This window comes from Plectropomus leopardus, chromosome 15 (genome assembly GCF_026936395.1).
Source record: "Plectropomus leopardus strain MGB_pleo_1.0 chromosome 15, ASM2693639v1, whole genome shotgun sequence".
Classification (NCBI taxonomy): Eukaryota; Metazoa; Chordata; class Actinopteri; order Perciformes; family Serranidae; genus Plectropomus; species Plectropomus leopardus.
Window position 1 is genome coordinate 18,319,415 of NC_142190.1, and position 16,847 is coordinate 18,336,261.

Below are 16,847 nucleotides of genomic sequence, written 5' to 3' on the forward strand. Positions count from 1 at the left end.
TTCTTGACATTCACAAGGATAAATTTGATGTGTCTTCTTCAGGGAACAGCTTTTCTCAACACAAAATACAATAGCACATACGTGTCCAAATACATTATTATCATCAGAGTCTAAAGTCTAAAGCAAACATCCAAAGAACTCATCCTTTTTCTTTCTTTTTCTTTTTCGTCTCCTTTGTTCTGTTTCTTCCCCTCTCCTTTACTCCTCTCTCGGTCACCTTGTATTTGTCTTTCTTCCTCCGCCTTCCCCGCAGATGAAGAAGAAGAAGAGGAGGATGCCTGCTGCTGCGCCCCGCCAATGCTGAGGGGAAGAGGGGAGGGAGGAAGGAAAGAGGAAAGGGAGGGCGCGAGGGAACGAGGAGAGAAGGGAAGGGAAGGGGAGGGGGGAGAGAGAAAACCGAGAGAGAGGGGCTAGTAGATGTAGCTCTAGCTGTGGGCCGGGGGGTGAGCTACCTAGCCCGGGCTGCTCTGCCGAAACATCCATGGGTGGCTGTGTCGGGAGCCACCACGACTCTTCGGGCAGCTTAAACGAGAACTCGGACGGCACTGGAGGTAACTCACAAGGCTTATCAGCGTCTTTTAGCGCGTACCAGCTTGGCTTTGTATTTAGGGGGCTTCCTGTAGGCTTTCTGCATGTTGTCCTGGATGGAGGTCCCTTCCTTTATACCCGAGCCAGACAGAGCCGGAGACAGACACGGCAGCCCTCCCGGGTCTCTCGCTCCACACAGCGGGCATTGGAGCCGAGAAATGCCGCCTCTTCGCTACTTTATAAACTGGGGGATATTTACTGAGCGACGCTGCCTCCCTTTGTTCTTTGGTTTTTTGACTCAGCTAGCCGGCTACAAATGTAGCCTAGTTAGCTTGCTAGCTTTTCTGCATAACAAATATGGGTCACAGACGGCAATGGCATGCAAGGGAGTGATACAGTCTGATTTTAATTATGTCCAGACTCGCTGGCTGCTCACTGTTATCTTAACGCAAGCTGCACGTAGGATTACTGTTTCTTTTTATTTTGTATGGGTGAGGTGTTGGGGCATGTTTAGTGCTGGTAAGTGTTGGGGAGAAAAGAGGAGGAGGAGGAGGTGTCAAAACTTAAAGGGTGCTTCAGCGTTATGATAAAGGAAGTGTGTTTTAACTGCAAGGCCCGAGAGCAGTCGGCACCAAACTGTGAGCAGAACAGAGCAGAACCAGACACAGCAAACTGAAACTGTTTGGGTGTATTGCATTTATTGTGCAATAAACTGTATTGCATGCAGTGCCCGTGGTTATGAAGCATGATACACCCTAAAAACTATTTTATACGTTTTACTTTTAGTTATTTTCTGGTGATGCTATAACATGGACGACTGGTTAAAAACCACCAAAGGATGCATAAAATCTGGTGGTATACTGGTGCAAAAACAGTGTTGTCCTAGGTCCAATAGGTTGAAGTCAGAGATGGCTATGACATGCAAATGTGCCCTCAGCTTAAATTTAACTGGCAATGTTGCATTTAGATCTGAACCACAAGGCATTTTCTACAGAGAATTTTTTTCAAGCTGGGGTGCAGTCAACAACTATGCACTGTAGTATCCTGGTTTATTGTATTTACTGAGCAATAAACAGTATTGCATGCAGTGCCTAAGTTTATAAACCACGATACACCCCAAAAAATACATTTTTGAATGTTTTACCAGAATGCCAGTCATTTTCAATGAGACACGAGCAATGTCCAGTAGATGGCAGAGGTGTCGACTTGAGTCACAAATTTGATGACTTAAGATGCAACTTGACAAAATCAAAAAGACCTGTAACTTAGCTTAGACACCAGCGACATAAGACTTCACTTGGACTTGCTTTTTGAAATGAAAATACGAAGTTTTTTTTCACCACCATCAAACAGGATTTAAAAGTTGTACCACGAATGGATTGATTTCTCTTCATTTCCAGAATCACCTAAAATTATTCTTTACCAACAAGTCAACACTTCATTTCCCAGATCCACTTTGTCTGAGTCAATCCAACAGCATCCAGTCAAGTTACAGGAGAGAACCACGTTGAACTAATGTTTTTACTGCTACTGCGTACCATTTGGGAGAGGATAGCTTAGTGCAAGTACAAAAACTATGGGAGGTCAACAAACAAAAGTTTGAAAAAGTGCAAGTTGAATACTACAGTGGCCACAACAACCTCCCATTTCATATGACTTTTGAAAATGCACAAAAACACAGTAAGTCAAGGCTAATATTGACATAGTTTGCTAGATGATGCTAAGCGAATATTAGCTTAACAGCCAAGTAACTTTATAACAAACTTGTAACAAATTTTAAAAAGCATTCATGATTTTTGTGACTATGATATTATTGCTCTTGTCAAAATGGCATGACATTTGGTGAAGAGCACAATAACTTGCTTAGGACTCGATCTCAAAGTTTAAGACTGGGGATTTTACTAAGGACTGGAGTGCAAAGGCTTGAGACTTGCAAAATGACTTGCTCCCAAATCTGGTAGATGGCAGACAGGAACTGAACCAGTAATGTTTTGTTTAGATCTTAACCACAAGGCCCCTTTAAAGATTTTTATCAAGCTGACGTGCAGTCGATGACTTTGTACTGTAGTTTCCTGCTCGTCTGGTTTCAGGAGGGATTCCACTTCTGGCCAGTGAGTTAGTGTAACAGATACAGAGATAGAGTTGGGTTCAGGGGTGGGGACTGACAACTTAGAGATACTGAGATATAGTCTGGTTACCTTAATGTCTTCCTTTTTGCCTCCACATCTTGTCGACTTCGACCATCTCAGACTTCCTGGCCGTTAAGATGTCACATAAACAGGTCTCAGAGATCCCTTTTATCTGCGAAGGAGTGAGTGTAGTAACAAGAAGCTATGCAGTGTTAAAACAGATGCAGACAAGCAGCTGTTACTCGACACCCTGGTTGATGAAGACAGAGACAAGGCAATTAGACCCAAACACATGTAAATTTATCCGCAGGTGTCATAACTAGGTTTAGCTAGTTCAAGTATTGTGATATTTTATTATACAATTCTTTTCACATACTGGCCCACATACAGCCCAGAGGATTTCTGAGAAACACTGAAATACTGGCAAATTAGTAGATAATAAGCAGATGAGCTGGAAAGTAGGCTAATGTTGAAGTATGATTGTAAGCATACAAGAACATACACATGAATTCAGGCAGGTATTTCTGGCAGATCTCTACGACTGAACTGCATGCTATACTGTTATTTTAAAGGACATTCTGTCTTTGTTTGAGTCAATATGAGCTGTTTTACATAACCACGCGTGGTTACTGATGTTTATATATGTTATCTGTTTGAGCTAGATATTTAAATTTCGCTACAGGCACAGCAAAAGTTGTATCTTATTTTTGTCAAACCAAGAACCTTATCTACCCTCCGTCCCTCGATTACGTGCCATAATCTGCCATTTAACAGCAGTTTACTCTTCTAACAGTGTGTAAGTCTTGAAGAGGGAAAAAGTCAAAGTAAGCGTAAACAGTCTGTCAGTTAGAGCGCTTATTTACTACAAACAGTCGGTTGAAGGTTGGTGTTATCAGACTGTGCCATGTGATCATCAGAGTACATGTGTACCAGCAGCAGGCGTAACTCAATACCTTGATCCGTCATCCTCTCCTCTTCTCCTCTGTCTCTGTGTTGCGCACGCACGCACACACACACACTCACACACACACACACACACACACACACACACACACACACACACACACACACTCACACACACACACACACACACACCCTGTCCCGTACCTGTCGTCCCCTTCGGTGTTGATCCAGATGGTGTTATTCATCAGCCAGTCTGCTGCAGATGGAGCACTGTTAGATGCTATAACCCTAACCTTGTAACTGGGTTTAGTAACTCAATACTTCTAGCTTCAGTTCTGCTCGGTGTGAGTGTGTTTTGTCCATGTACATGACGGTGTACGCTCATGTTTAATCTGTCATCGGAGCTTAGTTGTATACTTGAGCAATCTTAAAAGCCTGGTGCTTTGTTTCAGATAAATCCTAACGCTTCTTATTCCCTCTTTCTCCCCTACTCTCCATCCCTATTTCTCATTTCCCCTCCTATGTATTCCCCCGTTGTCTCGCTCTCTCTGACTGTCATCTTCCACTCCACATCTGCCTGCTTTCTTTTCACAACTTCCCCATTTCTTTCTGTTTTTCTCATCTTGATTATCTCTTCTTCTTCTTCTTAATTCGTCCTCTGTCTATACCCACTTTTCTTTCTTTCCTCACATCCTTCAATTTACCCCACCCTCACCCTCACACTCTGTGTATCCTTTTCTATCTTTCCCTTTATCTCCCCTCCCACCCTCCTGTTTTCCTCCTGTCTCCATTTCTCTTCTCCCCTTTCTCATCCTCCCTCCCAGTGGCTCTAGGGCGTAACCAGCCCCTGAAGAGAGAGCGGCCTAAATGGAAAAGTGACTACCCGATGACTGAAGGCCAGCTGCGCAGCAAGAGAGATGAGTTCTGGGATACGGCGCCAGCATTTGAGGGCCGGAAGGAGATCTGGGATGCGCTGCGGGCTGCGGCCAGCGCCTTTGAGAGCAATGACCACCTGCTGGCTCAGGCCATCCTCGACGGGGCCAGCATCACACTGCCGCACGGTAACACACATTTCCACAGTGGTAGACGTAGCAGATACCTTGTAGTGTTTGTTGTTACTCCCCATGAAATCCCACTGTTGTACTTTATGTAGGACATTGCTGTCGATGATTACTTCCTGAAGAATTTCAACTCCCTCTGTCCAAGTTATCTCGAGATACTGAGGAGCTCAGCTGCAGAGAATTTCTTTACAGTGTGAAGTTCTCTCTTCTGCAGATCTTGTTTTTTGCCAGGTTTCATGTGTATGAATGTTTAACTGAACTTCAGGAAGAGACAAGAGTGCATTTTAAGAGAATCCAAGCAAGGGACTGAAACTTAAGATGAGTGCAACCAATTCAAAGCAGGTTTGTGTATTTATAGTTGCTACAAAACTAAGTATACTCAAAACAGTCAATATGCATTATCAAAACTCCCTAACACAGAGTGCTGTTTAAGTAGAGCTACAGCAATTAATCGCCTGGACAATTAACAGAAAGTTAATTATTTCAAGTATTTCAATAACAATGCAGTCAAAATCAGGACAGCACTCCGATTGTAATCTTTTTTATTGTTGCTGCATGGACATTTCGGGATTGTGCATTCTGCAATAATACAAAGAAAACCCACTGGTGGAGTTAATTATAAGTCCACGCATGAAAGGATTTCAATAGCGAAATAATATATTTAGTCATTTACTTGAACAAAAATGCCAAACATTTGTCAGTTCAAGCTTCCTAAAAGAAATAAATTGATGCATTTCTTTGACAGACATGATCAGACAAAACAATATTGAAGACGAAGAGAATAATAATAATAATAAATGCACAAAACATTAGCAAATATATGCAAATGAAGAAATTATTGGTAGATGTGCAAATGTAATATGAAGATAGTGCATTAACAAAAGTAATAAAGACATCATTTTCTTTTTAAGATTTCTAAAGACAAAACTATGAATCAAGAAAATAATCGGCAGATTAATTGAGCTCCAGGAACAACTCAGAAAGCCTAAAGAGAAAAAAAAATTAAATCTTTGGAACATTTTGATGTATACATGTGAGGTTTAATCAGTAAAGACATTCTAAAATCCTTTGGGGTAAAAACAGTAAAGTAGTGTGGATGTAGACTAACTGCAAAATAGTAAAAGACAATTAGTGTATAGTGACCTTTAACAATATTAATATGCCTAAACAAGCTATTGAGGAGCAAACAGGGTGAACTTGTTTCAGACGTGTGTCCTGGGCTAAAAATAAACCAGTGTCCATTCGGTGTGCTGTATATCTTTGGATTTGGCAAATAAAATTTATTCATAGTTTAACATACACATGCTCACCATGGCAGCAATAGATTGCAGCAATGTCCATTTGTCATTCAGACTCGAGCACGCCAAGCTGACACACTTCGATGCTGACGCAGTCAAAAACTGTTTCCTGTTCCACACTCCTCATCACCTGGAGCTCAGCTATATCCGCCCCCTTCATTAATGCTCCACCCTGTGTTCAATGTCAGAACTGCATGCATACATAAAGTCATCTAGTATTTTAGATAAGGATTTCAAAAACAAACACATTATGGCTTTAACATATACAACATACTAGAAAATATCATTCATAACTCTTAGATCTGGATGTAGATAGAAAATGAAGCATGATGCTGCAGCTGCACAGACAATGTCTTGTGTCAGATATATTCAAGTTTCTAAGTTCAAGTTTCCGATTGAAAAGCAAAAACAGTGAAATAGCTTTGCAAGGCCATGACATGCAGTCCTGCCACCAGACAGCAGCCGTGAACACTGGGGGGGTGTCAGGCACTGAATATCAGCTCTCAGATATTTATATGTTACATCAACAGAGCTCAAGGATGTAAGAACGCCTCCCCAGGAAGTATCTTGTCCTCTAATGTTGAAGTTTCAGAAACAGGGAGCAAACTTAGCCACACATGACTTTTCATTTCTGTTTGGGCGAGTGTCTTCTGTGCACAATAACTGAGTGTTTAATGATTCCAAGCAGCAACAGCCATTTACAGTATTCAGCCTGCAGTTAAGTGGAGTTACAGATGCTGAACCTCTTAGTGTATCTCAATGACCGCATTGTAATGTTTAGACTTTAGCTATTAGGGGGTATATACTGCATGAGGAGTCAATAAATAATAAATTACAAGGGCCGTGTCTTCAGTCTTCTGAAAGTAGGATTAAATGAAGTAATCACTCACGTTGGTATGAAGATAGTGCATCCTCTAAAACTTTCCGTAGAGCATTTGTATAGAATAAATCGATGAAATTGGCTCAGATTCAGGAATCCCAACAACTCCACACAGTATAATCAGCTGCGTGTGCAGTGTGTCTATTTGTGGATGTGAGTCATTCCCTCGATTCCTAATTCATATCACCTCAGAGTCATATTACCTCAACTGTGGGAAGAAAAGGTTGCCTCTTTCTTGTTAAATTGTTGTCATGGTGAGTTTTGGATGGTGATGTATTTTTGTCCCAATGATGGCATTCTCGGTTTGACTTGTCTTACCAGACTTTCATGTAGGAGTCCAGACGTGGGGTTTTTTTCAGTTTCACCTGCCTCTGAGCCCAATCGCTGAAAGTAAACAACATAAACTCATTGAGTATAATTCTCGTTGTGTCAAAACTAGAGCTGCAACATTCAGTCAACTGATTGACCAAAAATGCATCGGCAACTATTTTGTTAGCTATTTTGTTAATTGTTTTTTTTTTTCATTATTTATTCATTTTAAGATTTTTGGGGGTCTTTTGTCTTTATTATGATAGGACAGTTTAAGATTCTTTTTCTATAGGACAGTTTAAGCATGAAACAGGGCGAGAGAGAGGTGGCGACATGCAACAAAGGGCCGAGGCAGGCATTGAACCTGCGGCTGCTGTGGCAGGACACAGCCTCTGTACACAGGGAGCCCGCTCTATCCCCGAACTACAGGGCACCCTGTGATAGGACAGTGCGAGCGATAAGGGTGGGGCAACGACAATTCAGTAGAGGGCTGCAAGATGGAGTTGAATATGCGGCCGCTGCAGTGAGGACAAAGCCGCTGTACATGGGGCTTCCGCTTTACCAGGTGAACTACTGGGTGCCCCTTTTTAGTCGTTTTTTAAGCAAAAATGCAACATTTGCCAGTGTAATGCTCCTCAGATTTGAGAATTTTCAGGCTTTTGTCATTCATTATGATGATGGCATCGTTTTTAGTTTTGGACTGTTGGTCAGATTAAATATACCATTTGACAACATCACCAAGGGCCCTGAGAAATAACACTGAGCGTGTATCACCATTTTCTGACACTTTGTAGACAAAACAATTAATCAGTTAATCAGCAAAATAATGGGAACATTCATTGATAATGTAAAAAAATGTTTATAATTGCAGCTGTAGTTAAAACAGGCTGAGATGACTGGCTCGATCTGATATCAAACAAATTCATGGACTTTATACCTGTAATCCCTCAACCCACTGGCATAGCGTCATGGGTATTGTGTATTTGAGGTCAATAAATGACATGGTAACATGTTTGTAAGCAGAACCTCACTTTATCCAAAAACTTTACATTCTTATCAAAGGCAGTTTATTTCTGAGGGGCTGGATGGCAGCGTGCAGCTCATAGGGGAACTCCTCTGCAGGAAACCAGGGGTGCACAGAATTATTCTGTCAGTAGGCCAACAGGGAATCTAAATCTCAAGGTCAGCTCTACCTGAATAAAATTACCAACAGAAAGGCTTTTCATGCATGCAAACATAGTCAGTGTCTCGTCCTGCTCCGTTCAGTTTGGTAGTTCGGCCAGGTCAGATCAGATCCTGCTGGGCTGCAGCTGTGGATTCCCCAGGCCTGATGTCACTGTTTCACTAATCCAGCACACCAGTACAAAGAGCAGCCAGGTCACTTAAATATTTTATTACTCACAACTTTATGCCTTTGTATTACTGTCTTTCTTGCATTTGCGATTTCAGTTTCAATTTGGTACATATGCTGCACTCACATACTTCTTAGATGGTTTCATTTCCCAAGTTGGGAGGTTTTGTCTGACTTTGGTGTGAGCTTTAAGTTGCATTGTGGAAACATCATGGATGCTTCAGAGAAGATGTGTTGGAATTAGTTGTTACAAGCATTTAAACATCGCGTTAATAACAAATTGAAACTTTATATGATAAAGTGATTATTTTCCAGATTTGTTGCTGCACCAGTACATCCCTTACATTAAAATATTGCTTCACCTGAAAAATGCTAATAACTAGCTTTTCTGACTAATCTAGGTCTTAATACCATATTACAAATAACGTGAGCAAAATTTAACATGCAGTATGTGAATTAATAAAAACTTAACCACCAACTAATCATTTACTTGAATTGGCATTGTTTTTGCATGTATAACGCTAACCCAGCAACTGCTGGACCAAAAGTTTTGCCTACTTTTCTAGTTGTTGTTCCAACTTTAGGGGGTGTTCATGTGAATCCTCCCAGTTGAGAACCCATAGTTACGATTATTCCGACACCACATGAACACAGACTTAGACATAGTGGTGCTTGGATCTTAAAGCACAGCACGCAAACATGCTCACAATTGCAAGGCTGACATGCTGGTGTTTGATTGGTGCGGTGTTAACCATGGTCAAAATCTTCGTTTAGATGTTTGCTTTGCTAATTAGCACTAAACACAAAGTACAGCTGAGGCTGACGAAGAATAATATTTTTTACTTTTTGTGCCAGAAGAAAAGTCAGAATAACAAAGGAGTAACATTTCATCCTGAGGGGTAAATTAATATATAAATGTATCAAGTTTTAAAATGTCATTACAGTTCATTAAATAATTGAGAAGTTTCTCAAAACCATAAATTTGATGTCCATATGGTGAAAACTAGAAGGAAAGTCAGCTGATCTCCAAAGTTGGTTGGTTTCATCCTCTGGGGACTGAATTTCTGCTTTAATTAAGTTTTGTGGCAGTCTATCCAACAGTTTTTTGGGTTTTTTTGACATTTCTGGAGCATGGTGAAAAATGTTGTCACTGTCGGACTAGTCAGTTAAATAGCGGCTTTCTATAAGCAGTCAGTGATGCTCCAATTTCTTTTAAAAGCTTAAATTACATCCATTACTGTACTGACACATATAGTGCAGACTTTGTTGTGGCCATTCAGGAAATGAAGCTCAGTATTACGGGCTGTTTTTTTTTAAACTCCCACTGCATTCATAATGGAGACTTTTCAGTCATTAGAGATTCATCAGTTAATGGGCTCCTTTTTCAGTGTGTGTAATTATATTGGAGACCAACTTGATCTGCGGTCTTTCAAAAGTGATACTGTGAGGCAGAACTTGAACCACTTACATCAGCTGTTGGTCAACATGTTGGATTACGTCCGACCTGCAACAAATGAAAACGTCATTTTCACTGATTCACATCTTTATAGGCCTCATATTTTTAGCCATAAACAATTAAACTATTTTTTTGGGTGGCCATGCAAAACAGCACTGCATCAACAAAGCATTTTTCATGTATACAAATGTTTTATTGCTATGATCATAAAATTGAATCTCTTAAATTCGGTGCGAGGCTGATCTCCCCTCACAGGGTGGTTTTTCAATCTAAACTCTTGTTTAATGAAAGGCATTAGCACCACCTGGAATCCATTAGCATTCTGCAGCTAAAGGATAAACGCCAAGGTGGAGCCAACTGGAGAGGAAAAAAGCAAGTCATATACACAGGCATAGAGGCTTGTCTCCAAATCATGTTTATAGACTGTCAGTGAACCATGTGTAACATGTATTTTGTATTTATATTGGCTTTTGTGACGTCTGCTGTGACAGCTTCTACAGGCTATCTAATTATTGCACGAAAGGATTTTTAAAGTCCATATTTTTATTTATTTTTTTTAAACAAAAAACTAACAAAACATTGAAAAACATCTTCACATTATTTTGACTACAAAAATGGGATAAGTAAATGTGATTTAATTTAAACGTTAAAGGTCCAGTGTGTAGGATCCAGGGGGATATATTGGCAGAAATGGAACATAAAATAAAAAGTGTGTTTTTTTTTTAGTGTACAATCAACTGAAAATAAGAATTGTGTTTTAATACTTTAGAATGAACCATTCATATCCACATACAGAGAGGGTCCTCATGTACGGAGTTCACCATATTGAACCCCAGTGTGTTTCTATAGTCGCCCCAAATGGACAAACCAAACACTGGCTCTAGGTAGAGTCATTTGTGTTTCCACATCGGCTAACTTAGATGGCTGCCCCTCAATGACAAGTGTCAGAGAAACACTGATATTTTTAAAGGTTAAACTTCTTAATTTAGTGCCTTTACTCGTTTGCATTACCAAGTCTATTTTGTGTTTCAGAGGAAGAGACCTCTGGGGTGATTCAGCTCTCGGTAGAAACCTTGTGAATGTCTGGATCTTAAGTTACGAGGGAAAAAAGGGGAACACACATAGAAGGTGCTGGTCTAGCTAATACATGCCAAATGGCATCAGAGAAACACTGATGTGTAAAAGTTTTAGTGTTCTTACCGATTTAAATCACTGAGTCCGTTTATTTTGGAGAAGAGGAGACCTTTGAGGATAATTGGGCTCCTTGTAAAAAGCTCCTGATGGATAAACACTGTTGGACTTATAATCAGAAGGTTCAGCTGGTTGCAATCTGCAATCCTCACCAATAGAAGCCATTAATTAACCCAAATTTCTACACACTGTTCCTTCAATACATTTGTAATTAATCTGAGTGAAGAAAATATAAACCTTTATTGACTGGTTGATTCTTATGCACATAGACAGAAATAGAGAAAGTAAAAGAACAAATAACAAGAGGAGCCTTAATACCTTAAAAGCAAGCTTACCAGTTGTGTCACTGTGATGCTATGTCAGCATATTTGGTTGCTTAAGATGAAAGAGTTTGCCTATGTCAGTTTATTTTCGCAGTATTAAAGAAAGAAATTGTTATGGGGTTGAAATAACTTCTGTCGTTCTTTTCACACAGTAGTTTTTGGTGAGTCCTGTTGTGATCAGGTGCTGCACACTTTCTACCTACAATACTACACATTTCAGTTTTAGAAACAAAGCAAGTGAAACTCTCTCTTTCGGCCTCTCACTCTTACGTTGACTCTGTTGACGGTGTCCTGAGGCGTAGCGTTACCTCGGTGTCCTTACCTTGACCACAGCAGTCGTCATAGAGCACAGAGGGCAACATCCTGTGGGTTTCTGCTGACTCATCTCACTCTCACTTACCACAAACTCATTGCCTTTCCCAAGCAGCTCATGCCTCATTTTAAGACATAGAACAACTCAGGAGTGGAGCAGTGACCTTTAAAACGTTAACAGAAGACTTTTGAGAAGGCGTCTTGCAATTGTGGGGAAAGTTTCCCCCTGGTCTTAAATGATTTGGTTATTATTTTTAGACTCTGCAGAAAAAAATCATAACCATCATTTCAGAACCATTTAAAACACAAAACATGGGGAGGAACCAGCTATTGTTGTATTTTACTCATAATTGTATTTTACTGTAAAGCAGACCTGTCCAATATGATACCGCTGAAAAGATCCAGTGTGGGGTTTTTTTTGTTTTTACAATGGTTACATACAAAAAAATACTAATATCATTTTCAGGAGAGGGATTTTCATTATGAAACTGGCACATTTACCTAAATAACAATGTTTAACCAGGTAAAACACTCACTGAGATTTAAAATCTCTTTTCCAAGAGTGACCTGGCCAAGAGGGCAGCTTAAAACAAGGTTACAACAATAAATACAGACAGACAAATACAACTATCAAACAAATACAACTATCACACAGTACAAAGAGTGAACACAATCTCCAGTTAATCACCAGCAATCATCACATTGACCAGTAGTGCTTATTTCTCAAACTTTTAAAAGTGACTTAAAATCCCCCATAGTGATGAACTATATGTGTACATAAATAAGGGGGAACTAGACCAAGTAGACTCTTCCATATAACAACCGAGTGACTGCCTGCACAGACAGAGAAGGCCCATTAGCAGCAGTGTACAATGTAACAGTGACTATAATGTTTGTTGTTTTAATTAGAAATGGTGATTAATTTGGTTTAAAATAAAATATAGTTGTTGCTTGTATTTAAGATAAACGTGAATTTTGCCGGTCCCCAGGGGCCCCCTCTAGAGGCTGAGCCTGAGAAAATTTCACCTTTTTGTCCTCTTATGGGCGGCCCTGCTCTTAAGGGTAAAGAACTAAGGCGAGCATTACCACAAAAGTACCAGGTGTTTGAAAAGTATTGATATTAAATGATTGAGCAGGGAGACTGGTCTGAAACCCCCCCGAGGACCCTTAGGGATGCCCCCTGTGAATACCACTGTATAAAGTTTCTGTCTGTGGAATACTGTGACCTCTCCACTACATCTTTTTCCCCCCGCTCCACCAACACTTTACTCTGTGTCTGAATCACAGCTGGTCAGCAGTGACAAAATGTCTTTTAATGTAGTACTCCAACAGGAACATGACATTCCCTTTTCTCCTGGTTTCACTTATCTTTCCTCACAGTCTTTGTTTTTTGTTCTCATTTCTGCATTTCATCTAACTACAGGGAAATGTGTATTGAATGTCCGCTTTTTGTTTTGTTTGATGGAAAAGTAATGGGGCTTTCACTTTATGAATGCAGTGATGAAAATATACAAAAGAACAGTTATTTAAATACAACATCAATTTGCCAGAAAGTTGTCAAACTCAAAAAACACAACTTATCCAGACCATTAATTTGAAAGGAAATCATTGAAGGAAAAGTGGAGGGTTTGCCTGAAATGTTCCCTTTAGTGGTTAACTGTTTTGTGTTATAACTTCCCAGTTAAACATTACAGTAAGTGTAATCCTGAACTAACATGGCAAGGTCTCACTTCACTTTTCACTTTGAATGTGTGGTTTACATTAATGGGTTGAAACAGACTTTTTTTAAACCTTTCATTGGCAAATGTTCCCACAAGACTCTCAATGAAGCTGAACACTATAGTAGTGGCTAAAATTGTTGAAACAAACCAGCTTTGTATCATAGCAATTTGGGTAGTGTAGCTACTACAGTCTGTACTTTCGGATTTTCGTATTGCCTATCATCCATGCTGCCTCCATTGACACAAAAAGTGTAGCCCATAGACTGTATGCTTACCCCTGCTATTAAGTGAGGCTAAAATATCTGGGATACGATTGCTGCCATCTTGCGCTGGTTACGTCATTCGGAGCCAAAGTCTGCACAGTGGCGATATCAACAGTGGGGGAGTTCATGTCAGAACACCCATCCGACCAATCGCGAGCAGTTCCATTGAACGCAAGTGCACAGAAATCACTTTTTTGTATAATTTAATTACTCATTAAACAGGAACTTATAAAAACAAACATCAAATTTATTTGGCGTGTACTTTTAGTTCTTAGTTTGGCCATTCACTAACATGGAGGGACGGGCTTTATGACTTATACTGTAGACAGACACCAGGGGGCGATCGAGATTGAAAAGTTACACTTTGAGGGATCTGTCATGTTGTCCATCCTATATACAGTCTAGCCGCTCTCGCTCTCTGTCTCTTAAACTCATCAAACGGTAAAATGAGGCTGTTCTAATCTAATGAAAACCAAGATAATGTTATTGCACAGGCCTCTCGCCTAATATGTTTTCAGGAACATATTTTAGTGCCCTGTTTAGCTGTAATAGTGAAAGTTTGGGAAAGGGAAGTGGGCGCCACACTGTTTCCCTCAAAGTGAAAATGAAGATTAAAAAAACTGAGATAAACCGTAAAACTATGCAAACCAAGATTCTGTCACTGCATTTCATAATTCTCAGCTCAAATGGCTTCGGGAACATATTTTAGCTTACTGTTTAACTGTAATACGAAATTGTTTGTTACCAGCCGGCTGCCATTGTGACAAGTATGTCACATGGCCAAGTATGCATTGATTTATATACCAGCAGGAGCGCTTATTGTTGTGGTGTAGCGCTGTGCACTGTAGTAGTTGTAGGTATTAAACCTCTTGAGCAAAAGTTAATACCACAGTCCTTTTCTTTGTTTTCTCTGGTCATGTAGCACCAACTTTAAAAAGTACTTGCCTCTGTCTACTGTATAGACAGCCCAGTTTCACAAAAAAAGTCTATCTTTCCAACTGTAAAAAATACTTCTCTACAAAAGTGGAAAAATCCTTAACATTTATATTATAGTGTTAACACATTTTTCCATTTTTCCAGGAGCTCTGACTGAATGTTACGATGAACTGGGTAATCGATACCAGCTGCCAGTCTACTGCCTCTCTCCTCCCGTCAACATGATCGAAGAGCGCTCTGATGAGCCGGACGGTTCAGATCCAGACTCCGGGGCCGCAGACCCGTCCACGGGCAGCGCCAGCGACCCTGGCTCAGGAGGGGAGTGCCAGCTTCGGCTTCGGCTCTCCACGGGTCGCGACCTACGCCTGGCGGTCCGTTCCACGGACACAGTGGGCATGATGAAGCGTCGTCTGCATAGTCAGGAGGGCGTGCCTGCTGCAACCCAACGCTGGTTTTTCTCAGGTCGGCCACTGACAGACAGGCTGCGCTTGGACCAACTCAACATCTCCAGGGACTATGTAGTGCAGGTCATCCTCAGCCAGCCGCCACAGCCAGAGCCGGTGTCAACGCCAGGACACACACCAGAGGCCTGTGGGCCAGCGGCAGTGGAAGGAGTGTCTGCACTGCCACAAGAGCCCACGCCGGTGGAGAATTAACTCCCCACAACCTGGCGACCTGGAGGTGGGCAGTGAAAAAGGAGGATAACAAGGGAGAAAGAAAGAATGAAAGTTGACTCTCTTCTTCTCTTCTTCTCTTCTCTTCTCTTCTTCTCTTCTCTTCTCTTCTCTTCTCTTCTCTTCTCTTCTCTTCTCTTCTCTTCTCTTCGTTTGCTGTCCGCCGGAGCAACAGGACTCTCGAATTGAGAAAAAGACTCTTCCTTTTGGTTTTACATGTTGAAATTTTGACCTTTTTGAAGTCTTTTTAACTGTTCCTATGGAAACCAAACCACAAAAAGAGAACTTTGTCAGATGGCGTAAAGGGTTTTCTTAGCAACACTGATGTTCGAATGTTTCTGTGTGTCAGTTTCCATTTGAGTTCTGCTGTCTGGCAAGGTTTTGTCAGCAGAATTCGTTTTATGAGGTTACAGGGTTATACATACATTTATACATACAGTTTCATTACAGTAGAGTTCAACAAGTTCAGAAGGAAAGGAATAAAGATAGTTTAAGAATCACAACAGTTATTCAGACAATTCTTCATTATATTTGAGTCAAATCAAGAATACTTTCTCACTCTGGGGTTAAGTAACTAAAGGTTGCTGGTTAGTAAACAGATGTGTCCTCCCTCTTGTATAGAGGTTGCAGTTTGGCGACATGACGATGTGTTACCAAACTGCCGCTGGATTAAAACGCTTTATTTCACTCCGCTTCACAGAACAATCATGTAATAAACATTAAGTAGTCAGTGTGTGCAAGCGTGCGTGCGTGCGAGTGTGCCAGTGAGCGTGGATGTTAATATATGATCAAGACAACACCACACTTATCCATGTGGCAAAAGGATGGAACATCAGAAACACAGTTGCATATTTTGATTAAAAATAGAATGTTTTTAATTAAAATTGATCATTGTTTCTATTTCTCGATCTCTGTCTAATTATTTGCATTGATTATTTTCAAGTTTTGATGTAGAGTCGGATCGAAAAATCATGGCCATACGTCACAATACGTTCTCATTAATTATGGCTAATAATCATTGCTAAAAAGAATAAAACAGTCGCAGTTCTGTAAAGATGGGATCCCGTAAGACCTCGATGAGACAGAGTACATTTTGTAACCTGCAAAACATGTGGCGCATCACACTTATCACACGTCATTTTTGTTGAAGTCAGATGGAGCGCTTTTTGCTTTGTCTTTTTATATATATATAGATATATAGATTAGATAGAAGATGAGATCATTTGAAATCACACGGGGGCCATAATTACAAAAATAAAAAATGGAGACAAATGCAACTGTTTAATATTTCAGCGCAAAATAATTGATTATTCCACCGCTCCTTTAAGCGACAGCCCTCACTGTCGTCTTAACACTTTTTTGCTTTGGCCATGTCTGCTGCCTTGCAGGAAATATCTGCCGTAAGGTCACCTGTAGTTGCTTGTTCACCGTCTTTTTATGAAAACGCATAATTTCCACCTGCATAGTAACTACTTGGTGCATGTCTACAATCCATGCAGTAGTCCTGCCATT

At 40.5% G+C, this 16,847-nt stretch overlaps 1 protein-coding gene across 1 annotated transcript; it reads left to right on the forward strand.

The window, feature by feature from the left end:
• Positions 1-365: 365 nt before the first annotated feature.
• Positions 366-16,235, forward strand: ubtd2 (ubiquitin domain containing 2). Its single transcript, XM_042499702.2, has 3 exons — positions 366-551; positions 4,385-4,621; positions 14,806-16,235. The coding sequence occupies exons 1-3, from the start codon at positions 482-484 to the stop codon at positions 15,315-15,317; spliced, it is 819 nt and encodes a 272-aa protein (XP_042355636.1). The 5' UTR covers positions 366-481; the 3' UTR covers positions 15,318-16,235.
• Positions 16,236-16,847: the final 612 nt, after the last annotated feature.